A 23,820-nucleotide genomic window follows, 5' to 3' on the forward strand; every position below is an offset into this window, starting at 1 on the left:
GATGAGGAGAAAGGTAATTACCCAATTTTTTTAAAAGACGTGTCAATATTGACTTCATTTACACCATTAGATTCACAAACTTTAAATCATAACCGGAAAATAAAATACTATTCATTAATCATTTGAAATTAAAATGATCATATCCCACATCTAACCGTGCACGTAATATCAATATTAACACATTTTTTAAAAAATTTAAATAATATGACATTACGTATATTATTAAATAAACAAACTTTAAATCAGGACCGAAGATGCTTATCTTATGGACCACACCATAAAGTATTCGTTCTAAATTATTGCATCTGAATTGGGTAGATGGAAATATAGTCAGTTTTTATACTTGTTAGGTGGCACATTAACGAAGCCAAATCAAAGACGCACAGTTAATTAAGAGGCTCACGGCTTGCGAATGCCAGCCCTACGCTTGTTATTTTCCAAAGAGTCATTAGTTTTCGTAGGTACATGCCGGACACTAATTCATTATTTTCCGACCATACAATCAATTACGCTTACATGGAAGGTTACGTTATTATTAAACCTTCGCTCCACGCCACAGATGTTCGGCTCTGACTTCGTCAAAAACTGTGGCAGCAGAGCAGTAAAGACTTGGGTGGTCGTCTTCATCAATGGCATCCAGAAAGCGAAATGATTCAACGTGGACTCGAATCCTTTCAAAATATTTGTTGCGATTCATAAAACTCGCTTTTAAGGGGCACAGATTAGTGGAAGAGTTGGTGGTCTTCCATCAATGCACAATAAACATCATCAACGTACGTTCGTAGTCTTCGAATTATGATATACGGTCTATAATTATCTGAGCAGATGATAATGAATATGACCAAATAGAAATAAAATTGTTCAATTGTTTATTAGTCAAGTCAAGGAAATCTCATAAATAATATTTCATAATTATCTGTTAAAATTTTTTTTAAAAAAAATTAAATAAATAATTAAAGACCATCTTAATCGGTAGACTTCAAATCCATCCAAAAGTATGTCCACAAGTCGAGCCTCATGGGGTGAACGTAATCCTTGGTAGGTTCCACTGAAATTCTCTGGAATTTATATACTTTTAAGTGCACAAGTTTAAGCTTTCGGGAGTTGATGGGCCTCATCTATTCCACTCATGATTCTAATAAACTACTTGTCAAAAAAGAGAAAAAGAGAAACCGAAAACACTTTTAAATATTCCTCTTGAAACCAACTTAATTGTATGCCATTCCATTCCATTCTTAATTATTAATTATTTATGGCGGCTATGTATTTGTTATTGGTATTTTTTTTTTTATTTTTTTTAGATATTTGTCATTGGTATTTAAAAGGAAGAAAAATTGTTTCTCCACTACTTATGAGTACTACTGTATTAGAGATGTCAATCTTTTATATGATCGGTAACTTGATATAAAATTAATACGAGATTAGTGAGTTAGAGTTTAGAGGTGTAACCCGCTTAATTAAATGAGTCGAGTTAGAACTGACCTATAATAGTCTTATATACATGTATTAAAACAATCCGAACCTAACATGCTAATTAACATGAATTGTCATGCCTACTCACAAGTGTTTCAATGCGCTTGTGCAAGTGACACAAAAACAAACTTTAATTTTAGTTATTACCAAAAGCGCCACCTATTATTATAGTAATAAACAAATTATGTTAGGATTTATTTTCTTTTTTCTTTTTAATTTATTGATCCTTGCATGAGTGTATATATATATAATCAAATTGGGAAAGGGTACAATTATCAAAACACCACGGAAAAAAGTGGTGGATGTCTAACAAGATATCCAAAAACGAAAATAATAATGCATAAATACAAACAAATAGTAAAAAGAAAGACAAATAAGTGACTCGCTCTTCTTTGTAAGGCTGCATAAAAATGGTTACCGAAACAAGATGGGCACAAATAAGGATAAACCTATCTAAACCCCATTTTTTTTTCTTTCCTTTTTTTACTTTTTTCTCTCTATTTGAATAAAGAATGGGTTATAATGGAAGATCATTCCCACTCCAAGTCCAAAAAGAATGAGTGAATGATCCTAAAAAAAAAATATGGGGTGAGCTCCTCACTAACAGACTCAACACAAATGAGAGGAGGAGGGAGCAAATATGCTCACTCCTCCTCTCCCTTTTCTTTTCTACTCACTGCTCTTACCCTCCCCCTCACATCCTAGTTTTTCTTTTGTTTGTAGGTGTTCTCCGATCAGATCAGCAATTTTGGCCTCTCCACTATACATCCGTTCATCTACCTCTGTGTTGTGCCGTTCATCTCCTCCATAATGCTACTACTGTTGCTAGTTGTATTTTTGCTTGAATAAAAGTTTCATTCTCCATAGATCTGTGGCATCTGCCCTCATGGACGATCTATAAGATGAATGTTAGTCAGGTGTGATGCTTTATTTCTCACGACTTGGATAGTTCAGTGTGAGAGATTATGTCTTACGACCAGTTTAAATAAATTTTTTTAAGATATTTGTTTACCCTTATCTTAGATCTAGTCTGCTCGAAACAGATCTACACTTTAACCATTTTTGTACGGGGATTAGCGGAAGATGAAAGTTATAGATAACACTTTTGATTTTGCAAAGCTTTATACTTTGTGATGTAAGAAATTTATAATCGTGATATTTGATCAATGAAATATTTAGATATTTTGTTCATTAAAAAAAAAAAAAAAAAAAAACAGGAAAAGTTGAAGGAGAAAAGATACCACCAATATTCGAAAGAGGAACCTTGCATTAGTTGCATAAGTATATTAATATTGTTTGTTCTAAATGCACCCGCCAGGCGTTGCCACCGCATGCTGGGTGTCCTTTATTCTCTTTAAATTTCGTTCACCTATCTCTCTATTTTGAAAATTCAACCCTGGACTATAAATAATTGTATTCATTAATGATTATCATTAAAGTTTACTCAGATTCAGTTGGTACAACCCATTTCAATTCTGATGAGGATTGCTTACAATTTTTTTTTTAAAATTATAAATTTTTAACTTATGCAAATTTAGGTTATTTTATATATCGAATGATATGAAAAATGTTAAATATTAAAAATGTAACATGTTAACAATAAGAATTAAGTATATTTTTATCAAGTTCTTACACTTTATGTCGTATAAAAGCTTTGAGAAAAAAAAATTGTATTTTGATTTAGTAAAGAAGAAGCGTCTCTTCAAAAATAAAAAAATAAAAAAAAACAGTTTGAAATGACTATTTTTTTGCTGCCTCAATTAAATGTCATATATTTAATATGTATTGTTTTTCATATTATTCGATGTAAAAATAACCTCAATTCATATAATTTAAAATTTTAAAATTTCTTTAAAATTATAGAATAGGACTCTCAACAATAATACGATGCACATTAATTTCTAACTCTTCCAAGTATAGCCATTAATACTTTTCTACACCTCTGGATTTTCCCTCCATGTGAACGGGTTTTTATTTTTTTATTTTTCAGCCTCGTAATTTTTGTGGCAAATTACGATTTTATGGCAGGACACTTTCCCTACCTTTATTGTTTCTTCTAACTCTATCCTTCAAATCATATTTTTCAAAAGCATAGATAATTAGATATAGGTTTACATTTTTATTTCAATCGTCTTGATTTTTTGCTATAGAAGACAAAAGAAATGCATAGTTATATACTAAACAATTACCTTTCTGTTTAATCTCATTGGCCTTAGTCCTGACTTGTTATTAATCTCTTTATTCAAAAAAAATAAAATAAAAAATATATTAAAGTAATACGCTTCATATTTAATTATTATATTCATATTACATTGGCTGATATTTTTTATTTTTAATAATTTTAATAAAGAGAGAAATGCATGGGTGGCTCACGACCCAACACCGTCAATGGGTGGCCGGCGGCCACTCACAACTACCGTTGGGTGGCTAATGGTTGGGATGCTTTTTTTTCTTTCTTTTTTGTAGATTTTATTTTTAAAATTTTAATTTATAAGCTACTAAAAATATATTATTTTAAAATAATGTGATAAAAAGGCTGATGTGACGTTAATCCATGTCAAAAATTTGGATGGAAAACTCAATGAATGATACCTTTCAAATTCGAAAAAAAAAAAAAAATTAAAGGGCGAAAGTTTATTTAACTTGTAATTTCAACCATTTCCGGGGGTTTTTTTTTTTTTTTTTTTTTCTGATGAATAACCATTTTGGGGTTGAAAAAGAATAATATGTCAAGTTAATCTAGAAACCCGAGAAGTTTGGTGAGGGTTCGTAATGATCGAGAAATTGTGGAGAAAAGGGAAAATGGTGGACAGCTTTCACTGCTCTTCTTTGACTTTTCTCGGGCATCCATGCAGAAGAAAATCTTTTGCCATTTGTTTTGCAAATCGATTTGGATTTGCAGTAGTCTTTCTCCAATCTCTTCACTCCCTTTCGTTTCTCAGTGCTCACGGCCTCACCGTGAACTCTGCAAAAATGTACAGACTCTCTCTGCAACTTCTCTCTCTCTCTGTCTGCAACTTCCTGTGGCGTTCGCAGTGTTGTCCACGACCCCCTTTGGCCTTTTCTGACTCACCTGCATAAATACTAATTTATAGAAAGTTGTGCAAATTAGTTTACTGCCCAAAAAATAATAAAAACAGGTTGTTCGCTAATTATAGGACATAGTTTGGACTAGGCATCAATTATCAACTCTTTTAATGGTGTTTTTTTTTTTTTTTTTTTTTTTTTTTTTTTTTTTTTTTTATCTCTCTTTCTTATTGGGGCAAATCTTTTATAGTTACTTTTAGAACATTTTAACCTATTTAGTTATAATATTTTCAGCAAAAATGGTTATTTTAGAAATTAAAAAACACAAATGGTTCTTCAACACATTATTTATCTCACTCCTCTACTTTCTTTTAAATATTATTTTTTTTTAATGTATTTTGATTGTGAAAGTTGAGGGAGAGTGAGAAAGTTGGGAGAGAAAATAACAAAAAAAAAAAAAAAAGACTAAAAGTTCATTATAACAAAATGGATAGAAATGCTTTATTTTGAAGCACCTGCTTAAGGATAAAGTAGCTCGTACTAACTAAATATAACTATTATGAATCATATGAAAGTTTGGTAGAAATACCCTAATTATCTAACACGTATAACATCCAGAGATGGCACGAATACTTGAATTTTGTAGTTTGATTACTTAAGTAGAGTTGAAATTAGTAGAGGATTAAAAAATCTGAATAAGTGTTAGTTTAAATTTGCAGTTTTTGAATTATCAATCGTAAATAAACAAGCAACCAAAATATAAAGGTAATAAAAAGATAGACACAGATATTTGGTTACGAAGTGGAAAGAGAAAAACCACTCTGGAATAGCCAAACTTAATAAATCTACTACTCAAAAAAAATAACTAGTTACAAGATAGTAGTAGTCACAATACCCTTACAGTAGTCGTACCTTGAACTCTAACAAGTGCTTATTTGTATGCCCCTCAACCAAACCCCTGTTTGAAGAGTTATTTAATAGATTCATTTAACTTAGAACTCCTCTTTAAGTTAGATTTCAAATGGTTGATCAATACAAACAAAATATTATAAGAGAGTTAGCACATCTAACAATTTCTGCATAAACACTCTCTCTTAGCACAATGAAAATTCTACACTGGATTTTTTTTTTTACAATAACACAGCCTATGAGCTTCTTTAAATAGGCTTTAGAAATCCTAATTCTACTCAAACTTGGATTTGCATAGACAAAGTTCGAACCTGACTTCTAGCGTCTGGACCTGCAACTAAAACTTCAAGTAATCACTGAAGCGCGTCTGGACTTGCAACCCTAACGTTCAGATGGTTGCATAAAATACTTCCACTGTCCACAATCATCGCATCAGCTTTCGAACCTTTTTGCAAACGGGTGCTCTCTGTGGCTCGCATCTACTGAGCCGTCTAGACTTCTTGCAGACGGATGTTCTCAGTAGCTCGCGTCCACTAAGTCGTAAGGACCTTCATAGTACTCTGAGTTTCTGAACTAGGCATACAGACTCTGGCATTTGGGCGTTCAAACGGGCTGTAGGAAAAAAACCAATTTTCTAAATTGTGAAGTCTCCAAAATATTTCATTCACAATAACCTTTCATTATTAGGGATATTTTGTGCAGATTCATGCATTGATCAGTTCTTTCCATATTAGAATTAATATTCTGCAATATTCTTTTGGAAGTCCTTTAGAAATACAGTGTCCCTGTTATGGAAGTCTCTGATATGAAAGCGTCTTTGTCAACTAGAATGTAGCCAATTAAAATAAATCAATAGTTTCAAAACGTGCAATTTGAAAGTATTTAATAAATCACAGTTTAAGTTTTTTAAATTCACACATTGCAAAATGTAGATTTTTTTTTTTATTTTTTGGTTTTTAAATCACAATTTTATAAAAATGTATTATCAAACGACACACATTTCATATATATTTTTTTTTTTTTAAAAAAAATACTTTTAATCTGCAAAATCTAATCAAACTAATAAAACGTCGAGGTTGTAGTTAATTGCTGATAAACAAAAACTGGGGAAAAAAAATTGAATACATAAAATATTACTCTTGTACATTTGATAGGCAGATTTACTTCTTTATCTTAATTTTGCTTAATAATAATAATAATGATAATAATAAATTAATAATGCATAACTTTTTGAGGTGATCAAGTGTAATATTCCTCAATTTTAGGATCCACCCTGCAAATTCTACATGGAAAAAAACCCTTGTAAATCTTAAAAGCTCCGTCCTTCGTCTTGTAAACAGTTTCAAAGTACTCAGGTAGTCAGGTTCCCAAAAGCTTGGACAAGTTACGATTCAGCTCCATTTTTACGTTGTTCTTCTCGTTTACACTTTATCTGACCAGCGAATCTTGGGCGTCGACTTCATCCAATGGTGGACACAAGACCTATCTGCAGTCCCATCCCCATCGTGGGACGCGAGACAAGACCAAAGCCTAACTGCATCGAACCTATTGCTTTATCTGCCCACGTGAACGGCAGCCACAGACGTTTGCATCTCCAGTCCCACTGTGTCCAATACACAGTTGATTTTCAGAGTTACTTTTTGGCACTAAATTTAGTTATACATATTACACATTCGATAAGATTTTGTAGATAATTATACGAGATCACTTATAAAATTTATCTGACCAAATATAAATTAAGCTATTCAATCACTTATTCGATGAAGTGAGTTCTGTTAGAATAAATGAGAGCTGCTAAAGATACAAAAAGAAGCTTACCAACAAATTTACAAACTGACGTGGAGCTTTATATGAGGCTCCACATCAGTTTAATGCAAAAATAGTCAAAAACAAAATTAAATGTATAGGACAAAAATACCCTTCTCATTCCGGTTGAATTCAGACACCGTCGATAATTCAACACACCGGCCAACCACGACCCCAACCAGCCCGGTGGAAGCCCGACCAGTAGATCCGGCCGGCGAGGACGAAGTAAGGGAACAGCAGCGGCATGGGTTAGTTTCCGGCCTGATCTAGGTTCGGGAAGGACGGTCGGCCGGATATCTCTCTTTCTCTGTCGCCATCTGGTCGTCGGATGTTTGAAGGACCGGCCGAGGTGACGAGATCGACTCTCCATGAAACACTGCATAGTGCGCGCGTGAGATCTGGCCGGGTCTTAGATCTGGCCGAGCGTGAGATCCGGCCGGATTTCTCTAACCCACGCCGGCCGAGCGTGGGTTTTCGGCCGGCCAGTGAGAAGGGATAGAGAGTGTGTGCTGGAGAGAGGGGAGAGAGAGAGAGTGCCAGAGAGATTTTGGACCAATGAAAGGAAGGATATTTCTGTCTTTGTGTAAAATGTCATGTCAGTTTGTAAATCTCTCTTTGTAAAAGTTTAAGTACCTCTAGCATTTTCAAATCTGGTCGAGCGTGAGATCCGGCCGGATTTCTCTAACCCACGTCGGCCGAGCGTGGGTTTCCGGCCGGATCCGGTCAAAGATCCGGCGGGCCAGTGAGAAAGGAGAAAGAGTGTGTGCCGGAGAGAAGGGAGAGAGAGAGAGTGCCAGAGAGATTTTGGACCGATGAAAGGAAGGATATTTCTGTCTTTGTGTAAAATGTCATGTCAGTTTGTAAACATCTCTTTGTAAAAGTTTAAGTACCTCTAGCATTTTCCATTTGACAATTCTATTTTTTCAAGTATATGTATTTCTCCAATTACAAAGAATCGATATCACATACCTGTGCATTAATGATGTATTTATAGGTGGAGTAACAAGAGTAATATTCTTTTCACTAGGTCACATGTCGGGCTTGGAGCATTTGTCGAAATTCCGAATCGTAGAGTACGGGCCACAATGATCGTAGAGTTGGCCTTTAACCTACCCTAAATCGTGGGGTGTGTGCCACAATAATTGGGGAGTCGGTCGTGAATTACATTCCGTAATGATCGGGGAGTCGGTTATTTAACCTGCTTCGGATCGTGGGGCATGTGCCACAATAATTTGGGAGTCGATGTTTTACCGACTCTAGATGAAGTGGACTCGGTAGTTGATCATTATGAACTTATTGGGCCTGAACATTGACGAGCCCAATGGACTCGATTCCAACAATTTGCTATTGGGCTCGATTGATATGGATCTCGACCCATTCGCCAGGTCTAGATATTTTCCCAACAAGTTCTATACAAATTAACGGCCAATGCTATTAATGGAATGGCTTAGTTTCAACAAAATAATACTTTAATATATATTTAAGTGTTATACTTACCCGTTCGTAAGATTATTTTGAAAAAGCGTATTTACCCCAAATAAAAAAAATAATAAATTTTCAAATTACGTAATTTAAACCAACCGTTTCGAGCTCGCTTTAAAAATAACGCTATTAAAAATGTTGTCCTCATTGGGTGAATTGTTTACTCGATTCTTAGGTGTATCATGCATGTGCTTGCTCGGGGAAGTCACACTGTTATTATAGCTTTGACTCCTATTTGACCACTTGCCATCTCCTCGCAAGGGCCCGCTAAAGTCGGTTGCCAAAAATAATAACCGTCGGACAACACGAAACATCTTGGCACGCTAAAGGCTTTACGCGTGACGGCACTGGCCACCGCACACAGCAACGATTCACGCTTTTCACCCTCTTGCTGTTTGCCCATAAACGTGAATACGTGATTTAAAAATATTTTAAGCCATTTTCACCTTGTAATAAATGTCTCTCGACGAATCCCAGCCACACGATCCAGTGCTCCTCGTGGCCCGCGTCTCCATTTTCACCACCTTGATGCGACCGACTTGATGGACCTCTTCACCTCTCGCTCCGAATAGATTCTCTTAATTTCAGGCTAAATGAAAGAAAATTATGGTTTATATTAAATTTTAGAGTATTTCTATACGTTGTTATATTATTTAAAAATTTATATTATCTAATATCATGTATACCTTAGATATACTAAAATCAACTTTGAATTATATAATACTTTCTATTTTTTATTTTATTTATTTTCACTTAAAATTTTGAGCTATTTGCAAATTACGAGGCATAACATAATAAATCCTAAGATATTAAGGCTTTTTCAAGCGTATGATTATGATTATTTGAAAAGGTATTTTGATATGAAATAAAAGTAAAACTAATTTTTAATACTTTATGATTTGGAATGTTTATTTATGTTTTTATTTTAGAAAAGAAAAAGAAAAAGAACAAATGTTATCAAACAATCTCCTAATCTTCTCATTTTGACAATGATTTAAGAAAAAAAAAACTATCGAGATTTTTAAAAATATTTAAAAATAATTTTATAATTAAATTTAGAGAAATTAAGATATATGATTATGAGAGATATAAAAAATTTTAAAAAAATATATTTATATTTTAAGAACTCTAAATTGGACTTGCTCAAAAAATTTAAAACTCTCACATCTTGTTGCACAGATATATATATATATATATATATATATATATATATATATATATATATAGATTCACTTTATGAGTGAATTGAAATAAATTAATAATGCTTACGAAAATAGAAAACACAGCAGAATAAAAGAAAATAAACACAAAAATTTGACGTTATTTAGTTTATGACTTATATTCACAGAAGAAAGCCTTAAAGACTACATTTTGCTCTTATTGCTTGATGAATTTATAATACAAAATGCTCTATTTATAGACCTTACATATGAAATATAATTCTAATCAAATTTCTTTAATTTTTGATAATTCAATCTTATCAAATCCTTAAATTTAAGGTAGTATAATCTTCATCAAAAGTAATATAATTATCATCAAATCATTAACTTTAACGTGAATTAGTAACATTATTACATTTTGATATATAATTTCCAAATTTCTTTTGCTAAGAAATCGGGTAAGAATTTATTTATTTATTCAGTTTTAGATGTGTATTGTGTGAGGTTTTGATTACGTAAATAGGACAAGTAAGAATAGTCTAAAAAAATTATTTACAAAAGAATTGTTCATAAAATGTGAAAGAATAATTATGCCCCTCACATAAAACTAACTGAATCTTTTTCAGTTCATTTGAACGGAAGATGATCCTTATCCATGCTTAATTAACCTACTAAAATCAACTTGTAATAAGTAACTTTTATGAAGAAGCTATATGTATGGTAGGTTTTGATGAGACTATGTTTGCATATGACATATTTGATATGCCTGTGATTATTAGGTAGACAATGAGAATATTTTAATTGCATTTATGACAATAAAAATAAATAAATAAATAAATGTTAATCTTCAAAGATTTTGGTAAGAGAATTTCTTCACCAAAATGATGGTTATAGAAGTTAGGAATTTATTGTTTAGAAAACATTTAACTAATGAATGCCACTAGTAGTTTTACATTATATAAAGATTTGAGAAATGATCCCTACACTCATTTCTCACAACAGTCCCACAACAAGTTGATGTGGCTGGTAATATTTTATTATTTTTTTACAAAAAGAAAAGAAAAGAAAACAAAAAAAATAATAAAATATTACCAGCCACGTCAGCTTGTTGTGGGGCTGTTGTGAGAAATAAGTGTAGGGATTATTTCTCAAAAGATTTTATGTAAATGATCGAACTTGATTAGTAGTATGTTAGATATGAAAGTACGTTGGAAATATGGAGATAGATAAATAGAAATTGAAGTGTACTGTATTTATATTTACTATATTATTATATGAGATTATTTTAAAAAAAATGTCAATAATTTTCACTAACCTAACAATGGATATTGTTTTTAGGGTTATCTTTAAGGTGTCAGTTAAGAGCACTAGCAATAGACTCCCGACCATTTTTTTTAATTTAAGAAAAATTTTAAGAATAAAACAATTTTTTTTTTCCTATATAAAAACATTACACAACAACTTCCCCTTCCGGAAGGGACTAAATCAGACCTTTCAATTTTAATGTATTAGTAGTTTTGTGTTGGAATCGTACGTCGTACTTATAATTAACTGTTTTAAATGTCGTGCATAAAGTTTTGGTCAAAACATTGATTTTAGACTATAGAAATTAATTATAATTTATTCCGTATAATTAAATGAATCAAACACTTAATTTTAATTTATTAATTTCGTGGTAAATTAAATGTCGGATGAATGACCAGTAATAATTTGAAAGATGCGTAAAAGAAGATGTTGAATTATCAAAAGATGAAAAAAAATGTGACAGACAATGAATAGATAGTGAAACCGCCCTAATCCTAACTCCAAAGACACTCTTTATAAACACTCATGCTTACTGCTCTGTTTCTCTCACACGCGCACCTCTTTATCTCCCTCCTCTGTCTCTGCAACTTTCTCCTACACTCCAACACCACACTCGAATACTCATTCTCGTGTCTCTCTGTCTCTTCCACATATATTCACGCCCCATTCTCTTCGTAACACTCACTTCCTCACCACACCCAAACAACAACGATGCTCTTCCTCTTCCTCATTTTCCTCCTCTCTGTTCCACCCGCCACCCTCTCTCTCAACCAGGAGGGCCTCTACCTCCAAAGCCTCAAGCACTCCCTGGACGACCCTGACGCCGCGCTCTCCACCTGGAATGAGCGCGACAACACGCCCTGCAATTGGGCCGGCGTTACCTGCGACGCTGCCTCCCACTCCGTCACTTCCCTCGACCTCTCCAGCACCAACCTCGCCGGCCCTTTCCCTACCCTCCTCTGCCGCCTCCTCAACCTCACTTCCGTTTCCTTTTCCAACAACTCCATCAACTCCACTATCCCTTCGGAACTCTCTACGTGTAGCAATCTCCGGCACCTCGATCTCGCCCAGAACCTCCTCACCGGTGCGCTCCCCAGCTCCTTAGCCGACCTCCCCAACCTAGTCTACCTAGACTTGACCGGCAACAATTTCTCGGGAGCTATCCCTGATTCCTTCGGGCGGTTTCAGAAACTCGAGGTTCTCTCACTGGTTTACAATCTCTTGGACGGGACAATTCCGGCATTTCTAGGAAACATCTCTACCCTCAAGATGCTTAACCTGTCTTACAATCCGTTTGTTCCGGGTCCGATTCCGCCGGAGCTCGGGAACTTGACGAATCTCGAGATAATGTGGCTCACGGACTGTAACTTGGTGGGGGAGATTCCTGACTCGCTGGGTGGGCTTAAGAAGCTCAGGGATTTGGACCTGGCAGTGAACGAGTTGCACGGTCCGATTCCGACGTCGCTCACCGGGTTGACCAGCGTCGTCCAGATTGAGCTCTACAACAACTCGTTGTCCGGCGGTCTTCCGCCGGGGATGTCCAACTTGACGGCATTGCGACTGTTCGACGCGTCGATGAACCAGCTCACCGGGCCCATTCCGGACGAGTTGTGTCGGTTGCCGCTCGAAAGCCTCAATCTTTACGAGAACCGGTTCGTGGGAAGCTTGCCTGAGAGTATTGCCGACTCGCCGGGGCTATACGAGCTCAGACTGTTCAGGAACCAACTCACCGGCGAGTTACCCAGAAATCTCGGCAGACGGTCGCCTCTGCAATGGCTCGACATTTCGAACAACCAATTTTCCGGTGAGCTGCCGGCTACTTTATGTAAAATGGGAGCGCTGGAAGAGCTTCTGGTGATATACAACCAGTTTTCGGGTCCAATCCCGGAGAGTCTTGGCGAGTGCCAGAGTTTGACCCGTGTCAGAGTGGGTTACAATCGATTATCCGGCGAAGTTCCGGCAGGCTTCTGGGGCCTCCCACATGTGTATTTGCTTGAACTCATTGAAAACTCGTTTTCTGGTCAAATCGCGAAGACAATTGCCGGAGCAGCAAATCTTTCGCTTTTAATCGTGTCGAAGAACAATTTTTCGGGTCCGATACCGGAAGAGATTGGATGGTTGGAGAATCTGGTTGGGTTTTCGGGAAACGATAACAGTCTCAGTGGGTCATTGCCAGAGAGCATAGTGAACCTAGAGCTGCTTGGGAATCTTGATCTTCACAATAATCAACTTTCTGGCGAGCTTCCAAGCGGGATTAAATCTTGGAAGAAGCTCAACGAGCTGAATCTAGCGAATAACAAGTTTTCAGGGAAGATACCGGAGGTGATTGGGAGCTTGTCTGTTCTCAATTACCTTGACCTTTCCAAGAATCAATTTTCCGGGAAAATCCCTCCTGGGTTGCAGAATTTGAAGCTCAATCAGCTCAATTTGTCGTACAATCAGCTATCGGGTGAGCTTCCACCGATGTTTGCCAAGCAAATGTATGAGAATAGCTTTCTGGGTAATCCTGGTTTGTGTGGGGATTTAGCGGGTTTGTGTAATGGGAAAGGTGAAGCTAAGAGCAAGAGTTACATTTGGTTGCTTCGGACAATTTTTGTACTTGCCGCGCTAGTGTTTATTGTTGGCGTGGTTTGGTTCTACGTGAAGTACAGGAACTTCAAGAAAGCGAAGAGAGCAATTGACAAGTCAAAATGGACGCTGATGTCGTTTCATAAACTGGGTTTTAGTGAACATGAGATCTTGGATTGCCTTGACGAAGATAATTTGATTGGCAGTGGATCTTCCGGGAAGGTTTACAAGGTTGTGCTTGGCAATGGCGAGGTTGTTGCAGTGAAGAGGCTTTGGGGTGGAGCGAAGAAAGAGTGTGAGAGTGGCGATGTTGAGAAAGGTCATGTTCGAGACAATGTTTTTGATGCAGAGGTTGATACTTTGGGAAAGATTAGGCACAAGAACATCGTCAAGCTGTGGTGCTGTTGCACTACTCGGGACTGCAAGCTTTTGGTTTATGAGTACATGCCAAACGGTAGTTTGGGTGATTTGCTGCATAGCAGTAAAGCAGGGCTGTTGGATTGGCCAACGAGGTATAAGATTGCTTTGGATGCAGCTGAGGGGCTTTCTTATTTGCATCACGATTGTGTCCCTTCAATTGTTCATAGAGATGTGAAGTCGAACAACATTTTGTTGGATGGTGATTTTGGAGCACGAGTGTCGGATTTTGGTCTTGCTAAGGTTATCGATTCCACCGGAAAGGGACCTAAATCCATGTCGGTCATCGCCGGGTCTTGTGGGTATATTGCACCAGGTTAGAGTTAGACTGAATTTTGATCAAATTTCTTTTGCCTGTTATATGTTTTTGGTATATTCTTTTTCATGTTGGCTTTGATTTTAGATTAGAATACTTTTTAGTTGTTATGTGCTGATTTACTTTTCTGCTTTTTGGTGACCATTCTTTGATCATAAAGTCCGTTTAGAGCTGCTTATTTTGTTTTGGTCTGCTACTCCATTAATCTAAGGACTCTAAGAGCGTAGTTGGTATTTAGGCTACAATTTTTAACACGAACTAGTTAGCATTTAGGGATTTAACCCGTTTAATTAAATAATTTGCCTTGACATGACTTGAATCCGACACTTCACTGCAAATTGCCCATTACTTCTGAATGTTAATTGTGCTTTTAGTTGAAATGTTAAAGTCGTAGCATCATGTTAATTATCGCTTTGCATAACAATTATAGTTTCCCTGTGCAGAATTCATTTCTTTAGCTCTAAGTGAAGTAATGCTTTTGCTTAAACTTGTTGCAGAATATGCGTACACACTTAGAGTGAACGAGAAGAGCGACATCTACAGTTTTGGTGTCGTTATTCTTGAGCTGGTCACCGGGAGACTTCCGGTCGACCCCGAGTTTGGCGAGAAGGACTTGGTGAAGTGGGTCTGCACCACCTTGGATCAGAAAGGTATTGACCATGTCATTGACGCCAAGCTTGATTCTTGTTACAAGGAAGAAGTCTGCAAGCTCCTCAACATTGGCCTTCTCTGCACAAGCCCTCTCCCAATCAATCGCCCCGCCATGAGACGGGTGGTGAAATTGCTGCAAGAAGTGGGGCCGGAGACCCAGTCAAAGACGGCCAAGAAAGAAGGCAAGTTGTCCCCTTACTACTACGAAGATGCCTCAGACCATGGAAGTGTAGCTTAAGAACCTTTGTACAAGTTTTGTCGCCATTGCAGAAATATATCCTTATAAGGGAAAGTTGTATCTTTTTTTTTTTTTACTTGTTCTCAACCTAAATTGCCATATTATTATATAATTGGAGGTAATTTTCTTGAGATGGAGTAAAAAAGAAGGGGAAGGGGACTTGGTTGTTAAGGAGTTGATTTCTTTTCTTAAGTGTAAAGTGATTATCCATGATGGTTTCTCCAACCAAGATGTAGAGGAAAATGATATTTGCACTGTTTCTTGATGGTGATCTTCTTTTTGGCATCACTCAGGTGATTTTGAAAATGTAAACGGGTGGCTTTAATCATGGGCAGCTATGGTGGATCTTACTTCTCCTATAAAAACTGAGAAGATTCCTATAAAGGGAAACTGTCAAAATTATGTGGTTAAAACTACTCATAGCTTCTGTTTATAGCTGGAGAGCAGCTATAAATCAATGGAGAATGTAGTTAGCAGAGTTGATATTGAATGGGCCACTCCCTTTAATATGAACGAACTTCCCTATTTATGCCGTTCTGATAATTGTACTTGCCGGAAAAGACCATGACATCCCACTGGTAATTTAGAGCTGGTCCTAGCTACATTCAAGTTGTCATTTATGTTGGTTGGTCTGGTTTTTATCTTTATGAACAGATTTTTGGGGACGTTGGATGAAATTTAATGAAGATTCAAGCCTATAAAGACGTGTGACATTTACACTGTTAAATTCGTAAAATTTATGGATTAGGAATTTTTATAATTATTTATGAGAATTACCTGACCGAATAAGTGATTGGACAACTTAATTTTTATTTGGTCAGGTAGGTCTTATTAGTGGTCTCTTACAATTATTTGCTTAAATTCTTTCAAGTCGAGATAAATAATTATAGAGAATTCCGAAATCTACTCCATGGAATTGAGTCAATAATTACTAAGTGTTCGTTTGAGTTTATAATTTCAAAAACTACGATTTTAAAATAAACAATTTGAAAAAGTAATTTTTAAAAACACAGTTGAGTATTTGACAAAATCGTAATTTAGCATTTAAAATCGTAAATTAGCTTTTAAAATTATACGTTTTCAGAAAAACACTCTTATCTGCAATGTAAAAAAGCATATTGTCTGTATTTTCAAATCGTAATTATTAAAAATACAATTTTTAAAAAATTTACATTCTACAATTTGATTTAAAATTATATTTATTATCTACAAAATCGTAATTTTAAACCCATCTTTTAAGAGTCGAGTAACTTAGAGTTGAAAGAAGAAAAAAAAGGTACAGGAAGTGGGAACGCCAAGGGGTTTTTGGTTGTCGTTTTGTTTTGTTTAGGATAGGGCAGTAAACACGAAGTCCAATTTCGACCAAATGATGCCAACTCATTCTAAAGAGTAAAGACCCCATGTCGATGGTTGTGAAAACGACAATAATCATCGATTATTGTTGAATTTCCATTATGAGCGCAACTCCCCATTGCCGTTGGTTTCGAGGCCCACGGATTTTTCGTCTTTTTTATTGGCCTTTTATTAGGGAATTTATTTATTTAATTTTCTTTTTTTTTTTAAGCAAGAGAATTTTCTTTTAATTCAGCTCCGATATGCAGAGCTCTAGAGGGAAAGCCTACGTAGTGAGCCGACTGTTTTATGGATTATGATGGTTCTATAATTATTTATTTAAATTTGAAAGAGATATAAAAATTAATCAGATGAGTTTTATAATTAGTTTCTCATAATTACCGATTCAAATTTTTTCAAAATCAAATAAATAATTATAGAAATTTTAATTCCTATTTCACATGAACATAATTGACGGTTAGCAGTACACTGTTGGCCCACTCCACTTATGAAGTTGGTAAAACGCAGTTTCTCAAGGATTTGACTTCACTGCGATTTCTCAAACAAAAAGGCCCCATTTTAAACGAAATTTTGTAGAAAATATATTTTTAAAAAGTTATGATTTGAGAAAATGTAGATACAAAATTGAATTCATTTTTACCCCTGCAATAAAAGGGTAAGAGGACAGATAGAGATGGTTCAGTCAACGGGCAGGAGTTAGTTAGGAATGGCCAATAAGGTATACCACTTTGCTTTCAAGCTTTAATTTACAATTAATGGACGCTTCGTTTCGTGGGTCTTTTTGCTCGAATAATCACACTCGTGTGAAGTGAAGGGACCATATTTGAAATCTCAATATATTTTTTGTCAATATATTCAGTGCCGACTCCACTGCATTCTGCACCCTTGGGTCCACCTTGCAGAAGCCATGAAAAATTTAAATTTTGTTTCAAGTTCCAATATTAGAACCAGTGCTGGGTATCAAAAAAAGAAAAAAAGAAAAAAAAAAAAGACATCTAATTTATATATGTAAGGGTTAAATAGACATTTGGTTCTTGAGTTTTAATAACCTTATGTTTTAGTCTTTGAATTTCAATTCGCATTATAGATGGTACCTTAATTTTAAGAAAAGACCGAATTGGTACCTCAGTCAAATTTTTCGTCAAAAAACTAACGGTTTACCACGTGTCTACCTTTTTGGGGTTAACACTTGGCACTATATAAATAAATTAAAAATTAAAAATCTTTAAAAATTAATTAAAAAATAATAAAATTAAAAAAAGTAAATATTAAAAAATTTAAAAAGGGGGTAGCTCCTTGGCATGAGCCAACCCCCCCCCCCCTTTTTCATTTTTTTTTTATATATATTTTTTAATTTATTATTTTTTTAATTTATTATTTTTATTTTTTATATAGTGTCAAGTGTTGTGAATCGTTAGTTTTTGGACGAAAAACTTAACTGATGTGCTAATTTGGTATTTTTCCAAAATTGAAGTATCATCTGTGATGGGAATTGAAATTCAAAGATTAAAAAATAAAGTTGTCAAAACTCAGGGACCAAAAAAATGTTTAACCCTATATGTAATTTTATAAATTCAACGATAAATTTGAAAAAATTATGAATGAGTTTGGACGGGAGATAGACAACAAAAGAAAAAAAATAACATTTCTCATAAAAAAAAAGTACAGTAAAAAACATGCACCTTTAAATTGGGTTTGAACTGAAGACTTCTACTTTGATACAATGTTAAATCATTATTATTCAAATCACAGGCAATGTGGTGCTTTTTTGAACACTCAGTATTTTAAAAGGTTAACCTGCAATTTTGCCAAACGCTTAACTGCGTTTTTAAAAATTATTTTTTTAAATCGCACATTTTAAAATCGCTATTTTTAAATTGCACTTTTTTAAATTGCAAATCCAAACGGACCCAACTAAAAACATTATTTTAAACCAAATTATAAAAAATATGTTTTTAAATAATAAATGCGTGCGAACACACATATAAGAAGACTATACGTATTTATGTGCTTATTTATTTCCGTAAGTTTGGACTCCACACAAAAAATCGTGGTTCTGGGCCTCTGGCCGTGTGGATACCAGTTTCATCCGCTTTTTTCTTTTTATTATTTTCCTTCTCTGGACCAATTGTTGGACTGTGGGTGGCGAATGGGTTGGGTGAGTTGGGCCTGATCAGAGCCCAAGCTTCTTGAAAATTGAAATCCACTTCTCTTGTTGCACAGTTTTACAGTGTTTAAATCTGGAAGGCTGAGCCCACAAAAATATGTGGTAGCTCTAGTTCGTCTCATTGAGCCCATTATAGATTTAATGACCACTTTTCTTTACTTTGATGGTTATGGTCGGTATGAATTTGCATGATTGGGTTGCGTAGGGCCAGTTTTGGGTGATCTCAATTTTTGCTTTTCTTTCGTGTCCAAGATGGGGATAAAAACCTTTCTTATTATCCTATAAGGGGACTCCTTCCCCTTGCAGGAGGTTAATGTTGTAAAGGCGGATGGTCAAAATTGGCGTAGATACAGACAGTTGGTGGCTGATATGCAAGTCGTTCTTTCTAGTTTGGCGGAGTTGGCCAATTAGGCATATCCGAAGAGTGACAAATTCAGCAGTTCATGGCCTTACTAAGGTAGCGGTAAAACAAATCATAGATAGTGTAAATTGAGAAAATTTATGAGGATATCCATGATATTGTTATTTTAAAGCAAAATGCTATTGTTCTATAGAGATTTAGTCTCTTGATTGTTCCTAGAGGTTCTCTCTAGGTTATTTTCTTATTGGGTTGAATAAATATCAAATTTTATGTCAAAAAATAAATAAAAAAACACCTTTGTTAGCCTTAAAAAAGAAAATGATAGTTTTTCTCCAGACTCGATTAAAGGAATTTCTTTTAATCCGGTCTATAAACTCCATTAGGATAGCTTCCAAGTTTTCTTTTGTTTGGCATCTATAAATGACATTGTGAATTAAACCCATTAAATAGACCCAATAAATCGCTGAAAATAAATTTTGATATGGTGGTTTGAGATTCCTTGTTCATCAATCAGCTCTCTGTGGTGACTAGCTCTGCAGAGTGTAGGAAATGTTCTTCATGCCTGAATAGAAAAGATTGGTCTTGATGATCTCAGAGTTGGTGAGGTAAAAGCTGCTCTTATGGTCATCTTAAAATCATCGACCCTAGATTGGATAACATCATTTTAAAAAAGAGATTCTCTAGGAGTCCCCTCTTGGTAGATAGTCTACCTTAGGTGGATGGATTATAATATACTCATAAGTGATATGGCTCCATTTTTTTCTGTGTAAAATATTTTTTGAAAAATATTAATTGTATTTTCTGGTGTTTAGTACGATCTGAAGTAACAGTCAAACCGAAAATATTTTCAATTTGACGAAAAACACTTTTTTAGTTTTAGAAAATGAATTCTTTTTTAAATTTGAATAACTCATTTTCCAAGTTTGAGTTTATCCTTCTCAAACTACCGTACCACCATCAAGTTAGCATCGGGCCATCGCCGGGCCACCACCAAACCGGCACCGGACCATCGACGGACAACCATTGAGCCACCGTCAAACTACTCCCGAGCCACCACTGGATCATCATTGGAACAACATCGAGCCACCCCAGACCACCACTAAGCCATCCTCAAAACACTACCAAGCCACCGTCTAACAATTACCAGGCCACTGTCAGACCATCATAGAACCACAAACGGGCCACTGTTAAACCATCACTCAAACTATTAGTTTTTTTTTTTTTTTAAATAGATATATTTTTAATATTTTTATGTTGCGAATAAAAATTAATTTTTATTTTTTAATATGATTGAATGAAAATATAAAAAAATATTTGTGATTTTTTATATGTGCCAAATACCAAAAAATGAATACATTTTCATTACGCCAAATCAAACGGAGCCTAAATTTTGCTTTGATTTTTTATTAAGTGAGACTGAGTTTTATAAATTATCCTAACGGGCTTCGATTACAATTTAACTAATCTTTTTAAAATATTAGTACAAGACAAACAAAGTAGATTGCCCCCCTGATGGGAAGGTGAACATCAATCAACTACTCATTAAACTAGTCGGAGACGTTTTATCCTCTCAATTCTTTAAACGTAACCCTTCTGTTTGCTGAAACTGAGGAAGCCCAATGAAGAGGTAAGCATGACAAAGCAAAAGAATTTCAAACATTTATTGATTTTTTTTTTTTTAAAAAAAAACACTTGTTAGACTTTCCTACATTTTCTAACTACATGTTTCATAAAGTGAAGGAGGCAGCCAACCATTAACAAACAAAAGACTCATAACTAAAACTAGGGAAAGAATTCCAACTTTCTCACCCATTTTCAAAAAAGACACCCTCTATGTTCTTGCTCATTGATTTGGTCCTTAATTACCAGCTTCCGATCCCATATATATATACAAACTCTTCCTTATTTCATACTCAAAGCCCCCATCAAACCCTGCAAAAAAGATAACGAAAATGAACCAAATTGGGCGTATTGCTTATTACCTTGTCATGGTTAGCCTATCTGTCTCTCTCATCGCTCTTTCTATTTTCCTCTACCTTATTTGCAGAAAGAAGCCCGTTGAATCTGAAGAAACACTTCCTGTCAAGCTTTGCGCTCGCGCATACCCGTTAACGGATATTGATACGGCCACCGACGCCTTCAACCACCGCAGAATTGTTGGCCATGGCCGCCTTGGAACTGTGTATGCAGGAATACTAGAAGAAGGAGAAGTAGTGGCTGTCAAGCGGATTCATTCACGGCTGGTGTTGAGCAATGCAGGATTCAGGTTTTCAACGATGATCAAATCGCTTACTTTTGCCCAACACCCCCATATTGTGCCAATTGTAGGCTTTTCTGAAGCTCCGGGTGAGAGAATTATAGTGATGGAGTTTGTTGGCATGGCCGGTTTGGATTTCTATTTACATCAAAACTCAGATGAGGCTTCTCTATTGGATTGGGGCAACCGTTTGAGGATTGCAGCCGGCGCCGCCCGAGGGCTCGAGTACTTGCATGAAGGTATTGTTAAATCACCCGTTATTCAAAAAGTTTAAGCTAATTATAAGAATGAATGAATGAATGAATTTAATCATTTAATTTATATTCTAACAGGTACGACACCAAATATTGTCCATGGTTGTGTCAAGGCCTCGAATATTTTGATTGATGTTAAATTTTGTGCTAAAGTTTGTGATTATGGGCTATCATTTTTGGCATCCCAAGAGAAGAAAGGCCTGATGGGATACGTGGATGATGAGTACTGGGGTGACACAGTTGCAGGTGCTTGCAAGGAAAATGATGTTTATGGTTTTGGGGTGCTTTTGTTAGAGCTATTGAGTGGGAGATCAGAAAGTGAAGAAGGATTACTTGTTAAGTGGGCATTGCCATTGATCAAAGACAGGAGATTTTATGAGCTTTTGGACCCAAGACTCGTAATTCCTTCTGATCTAAAGCCTCTTGTTAGACTGGCTAAAGCTGCCTCAGCTTGTGTTGGTAACTCAAGGAAGAGCAGGCCTTCGATGGGTCAAGTGGCAGCAATTTTGAACAATTTGGAGATGGATTTTGAACAGTTGAGATAGAGATGTTTTTCAATTAATTGGTGCTTCATTAGTTATCCGCGGGGGTCAAGAATACTTCGTCTAAAAAGGTTGCTGCTAGTGCTAGGCTGCTAGCTACAAGCTAGTAATATTTGATCACAATTTTCAAAGAGAAATTTTGGACATTTGACTTTGATAAAATCAAATCAAATATATCATAAGAGGGTATGAACTTTCCATGGACTGAAAGAGCCACGCAACAATTTAGAGTTGTCCTGCATGGATGTGTTTGAGAAGTATTCGGTGGGAAACAGTTGAAATGGAAAGGTGGGAAGGGTGACTTTGTCCTTTGGACGGTGGATTTTGATCTTTTGTTTGCGTGAGGAACGGGGAATCTCTTTTAGTGGTGAAAGGGACCCCTTCCTTTTCTTTCTTTCAAATCAACCTCTTATTTTGTGTAGCTCTTGTTTCCTTGTCATTGCCTCCTCTTTTGATTAAGCATAATCTGCATGTCATTCATACACAATTATAGGGCGTATGATTTTCGTTTTTCTGTTTTTTAGCCAAACGCTACAACTCTTCTAATGTTCACATGATGTATAGTCGTGGCTCATAAGTTATAAGGACCCAGATCTTTTCTCTATTTTTTTTTTTTTTTTTTTTTTTTTTTTTTTTTTTTTTTTTTTTTTTTTTTTAAGGTAAAGGGACCCATATCTTATTGTAATAGGAAGGTGATTGATTTTGAGTGCATTTATTGTTTTTTTCTTCATACCCTAAATCTTTGAAACCCAATTCTTTGATTGGCATAGTTTTTTTTTTAAAAAAATTTATAATGATATTTTTGTCTTATAAAAAAAAAAAAATTAGCGTCGATCATTTTTGTTGGTTTTGGGCTAACAATTGATAATTAGAGATACTGACAATTGGGTGGTAGTTTAAGGGAATATGTATAGTACTCTCTTCTTTTTGTTTGTCTGTGGTAGCATAGACAAGTGGAAGTGATAAGAGTTCAACCATTAATCTAAAAGCTTTAATATTGTTGGATATTATTGATTTGGTTAAACTTTTAATCCTTATAATTGTAACGGGAACTCTTTCAAAAATTGTTATTAGTTAAAAGAATGATAAATTCAAAACAGTAAAATTAAATTTGTCATCCTAATCCTATTACTAGTTATACATTGTAAGAATAAATTGTCAAGAATTGGAGTAGGTAGTCTAACCACCAGGATGGTGGGTGGAATGTTCTCACCAATGGATTTAGCTCATCATTTATGATGAAATCATTTTGCTGACTTTTTCCCCTATATCAAAATTTATAAACCAATACATAACCTGTTAATGAATGAGAATATATAGTTTATCATATTAATTATAAATTATATATACAAAAAGTTTCAGACAAAATAATATCAATTTATGTGGTTGATGAAAAGACATACAATCTAGAAACTATAGATCCGGTTGGGTTTACGATTTTAAAACAAGTGATTTTTTTAAAGCGCAGTTAAGCGTTTGGTAAAATCGCAGTTTAACCTTTAAAATCGTGCGTTTTCAAAAATGCGCTCCCTTG

At 35.2% G+C, this 23,820-nt stretch overlaps 2 protein-coding genes across 2 annotated transcripts; both read left to right on the forward strand.

The window, feature by feature from the left end:
* The first annotated feature begins 11,688 nt into the window (after positions 1–11,688).
* Positions 11,689–15,680, forward strand: LOC133868036 (receptor-like protein kinase HSL1). The gene is made up of 2 exons (XM_062304834.1): positions 11,689–14,463; positions 14,961–15,680. Exons 1-2 carry the CDS (start codon positions 11,874–11,876, stop codon positions 15,350–15,352), a joined length of 2,982 nt encoding a protein of 993 aa, XP_062160818.1. The 5' UTR covers positions 11,689–11,873; the 3' UTR covers positions 15,353–15,680.
* Positions 15,681–20,984: 5,304 nt separating this feature from the next.
* On the forward strand, positions 20,985–22,890 carry LOC133867693 (serine/threonine-protein kinase-like protein ACR4). Its single transcript, XM_062304460.1, has 2 exons — positions 20,985–21,729; positions 21,823–22,890. The coding sequence occupies exons 1-2, from the start codon at positions 21,186–21,188 to the stop codon at positions 22,287–22,289; spliced, it is 1,011 nt and encodes a 336-aa protein (XP_062160444.1). The 5' UTR covers positions 20,985–21,185; the 3' UTR covers positions 22,290–22,890.
* The last annotated feature ends 930 nt before the right edge of the window (positions 22,891–23,820 follow it).

This window comes from Alnus glutinosa, chromosome 5 (assembly GCF_958979055.1).
Source record: "Alnus glutinosa chromosome 5, dhAlnGlut1.1, whole genome shotgun sequence".
Classification (NCBI taxonomy): Eukaryota; Viridiplantae; Streptophyta; class Magnoliopsida; order Fagales; family Betulaceae; genus Alnus; species Alnus glutinosa.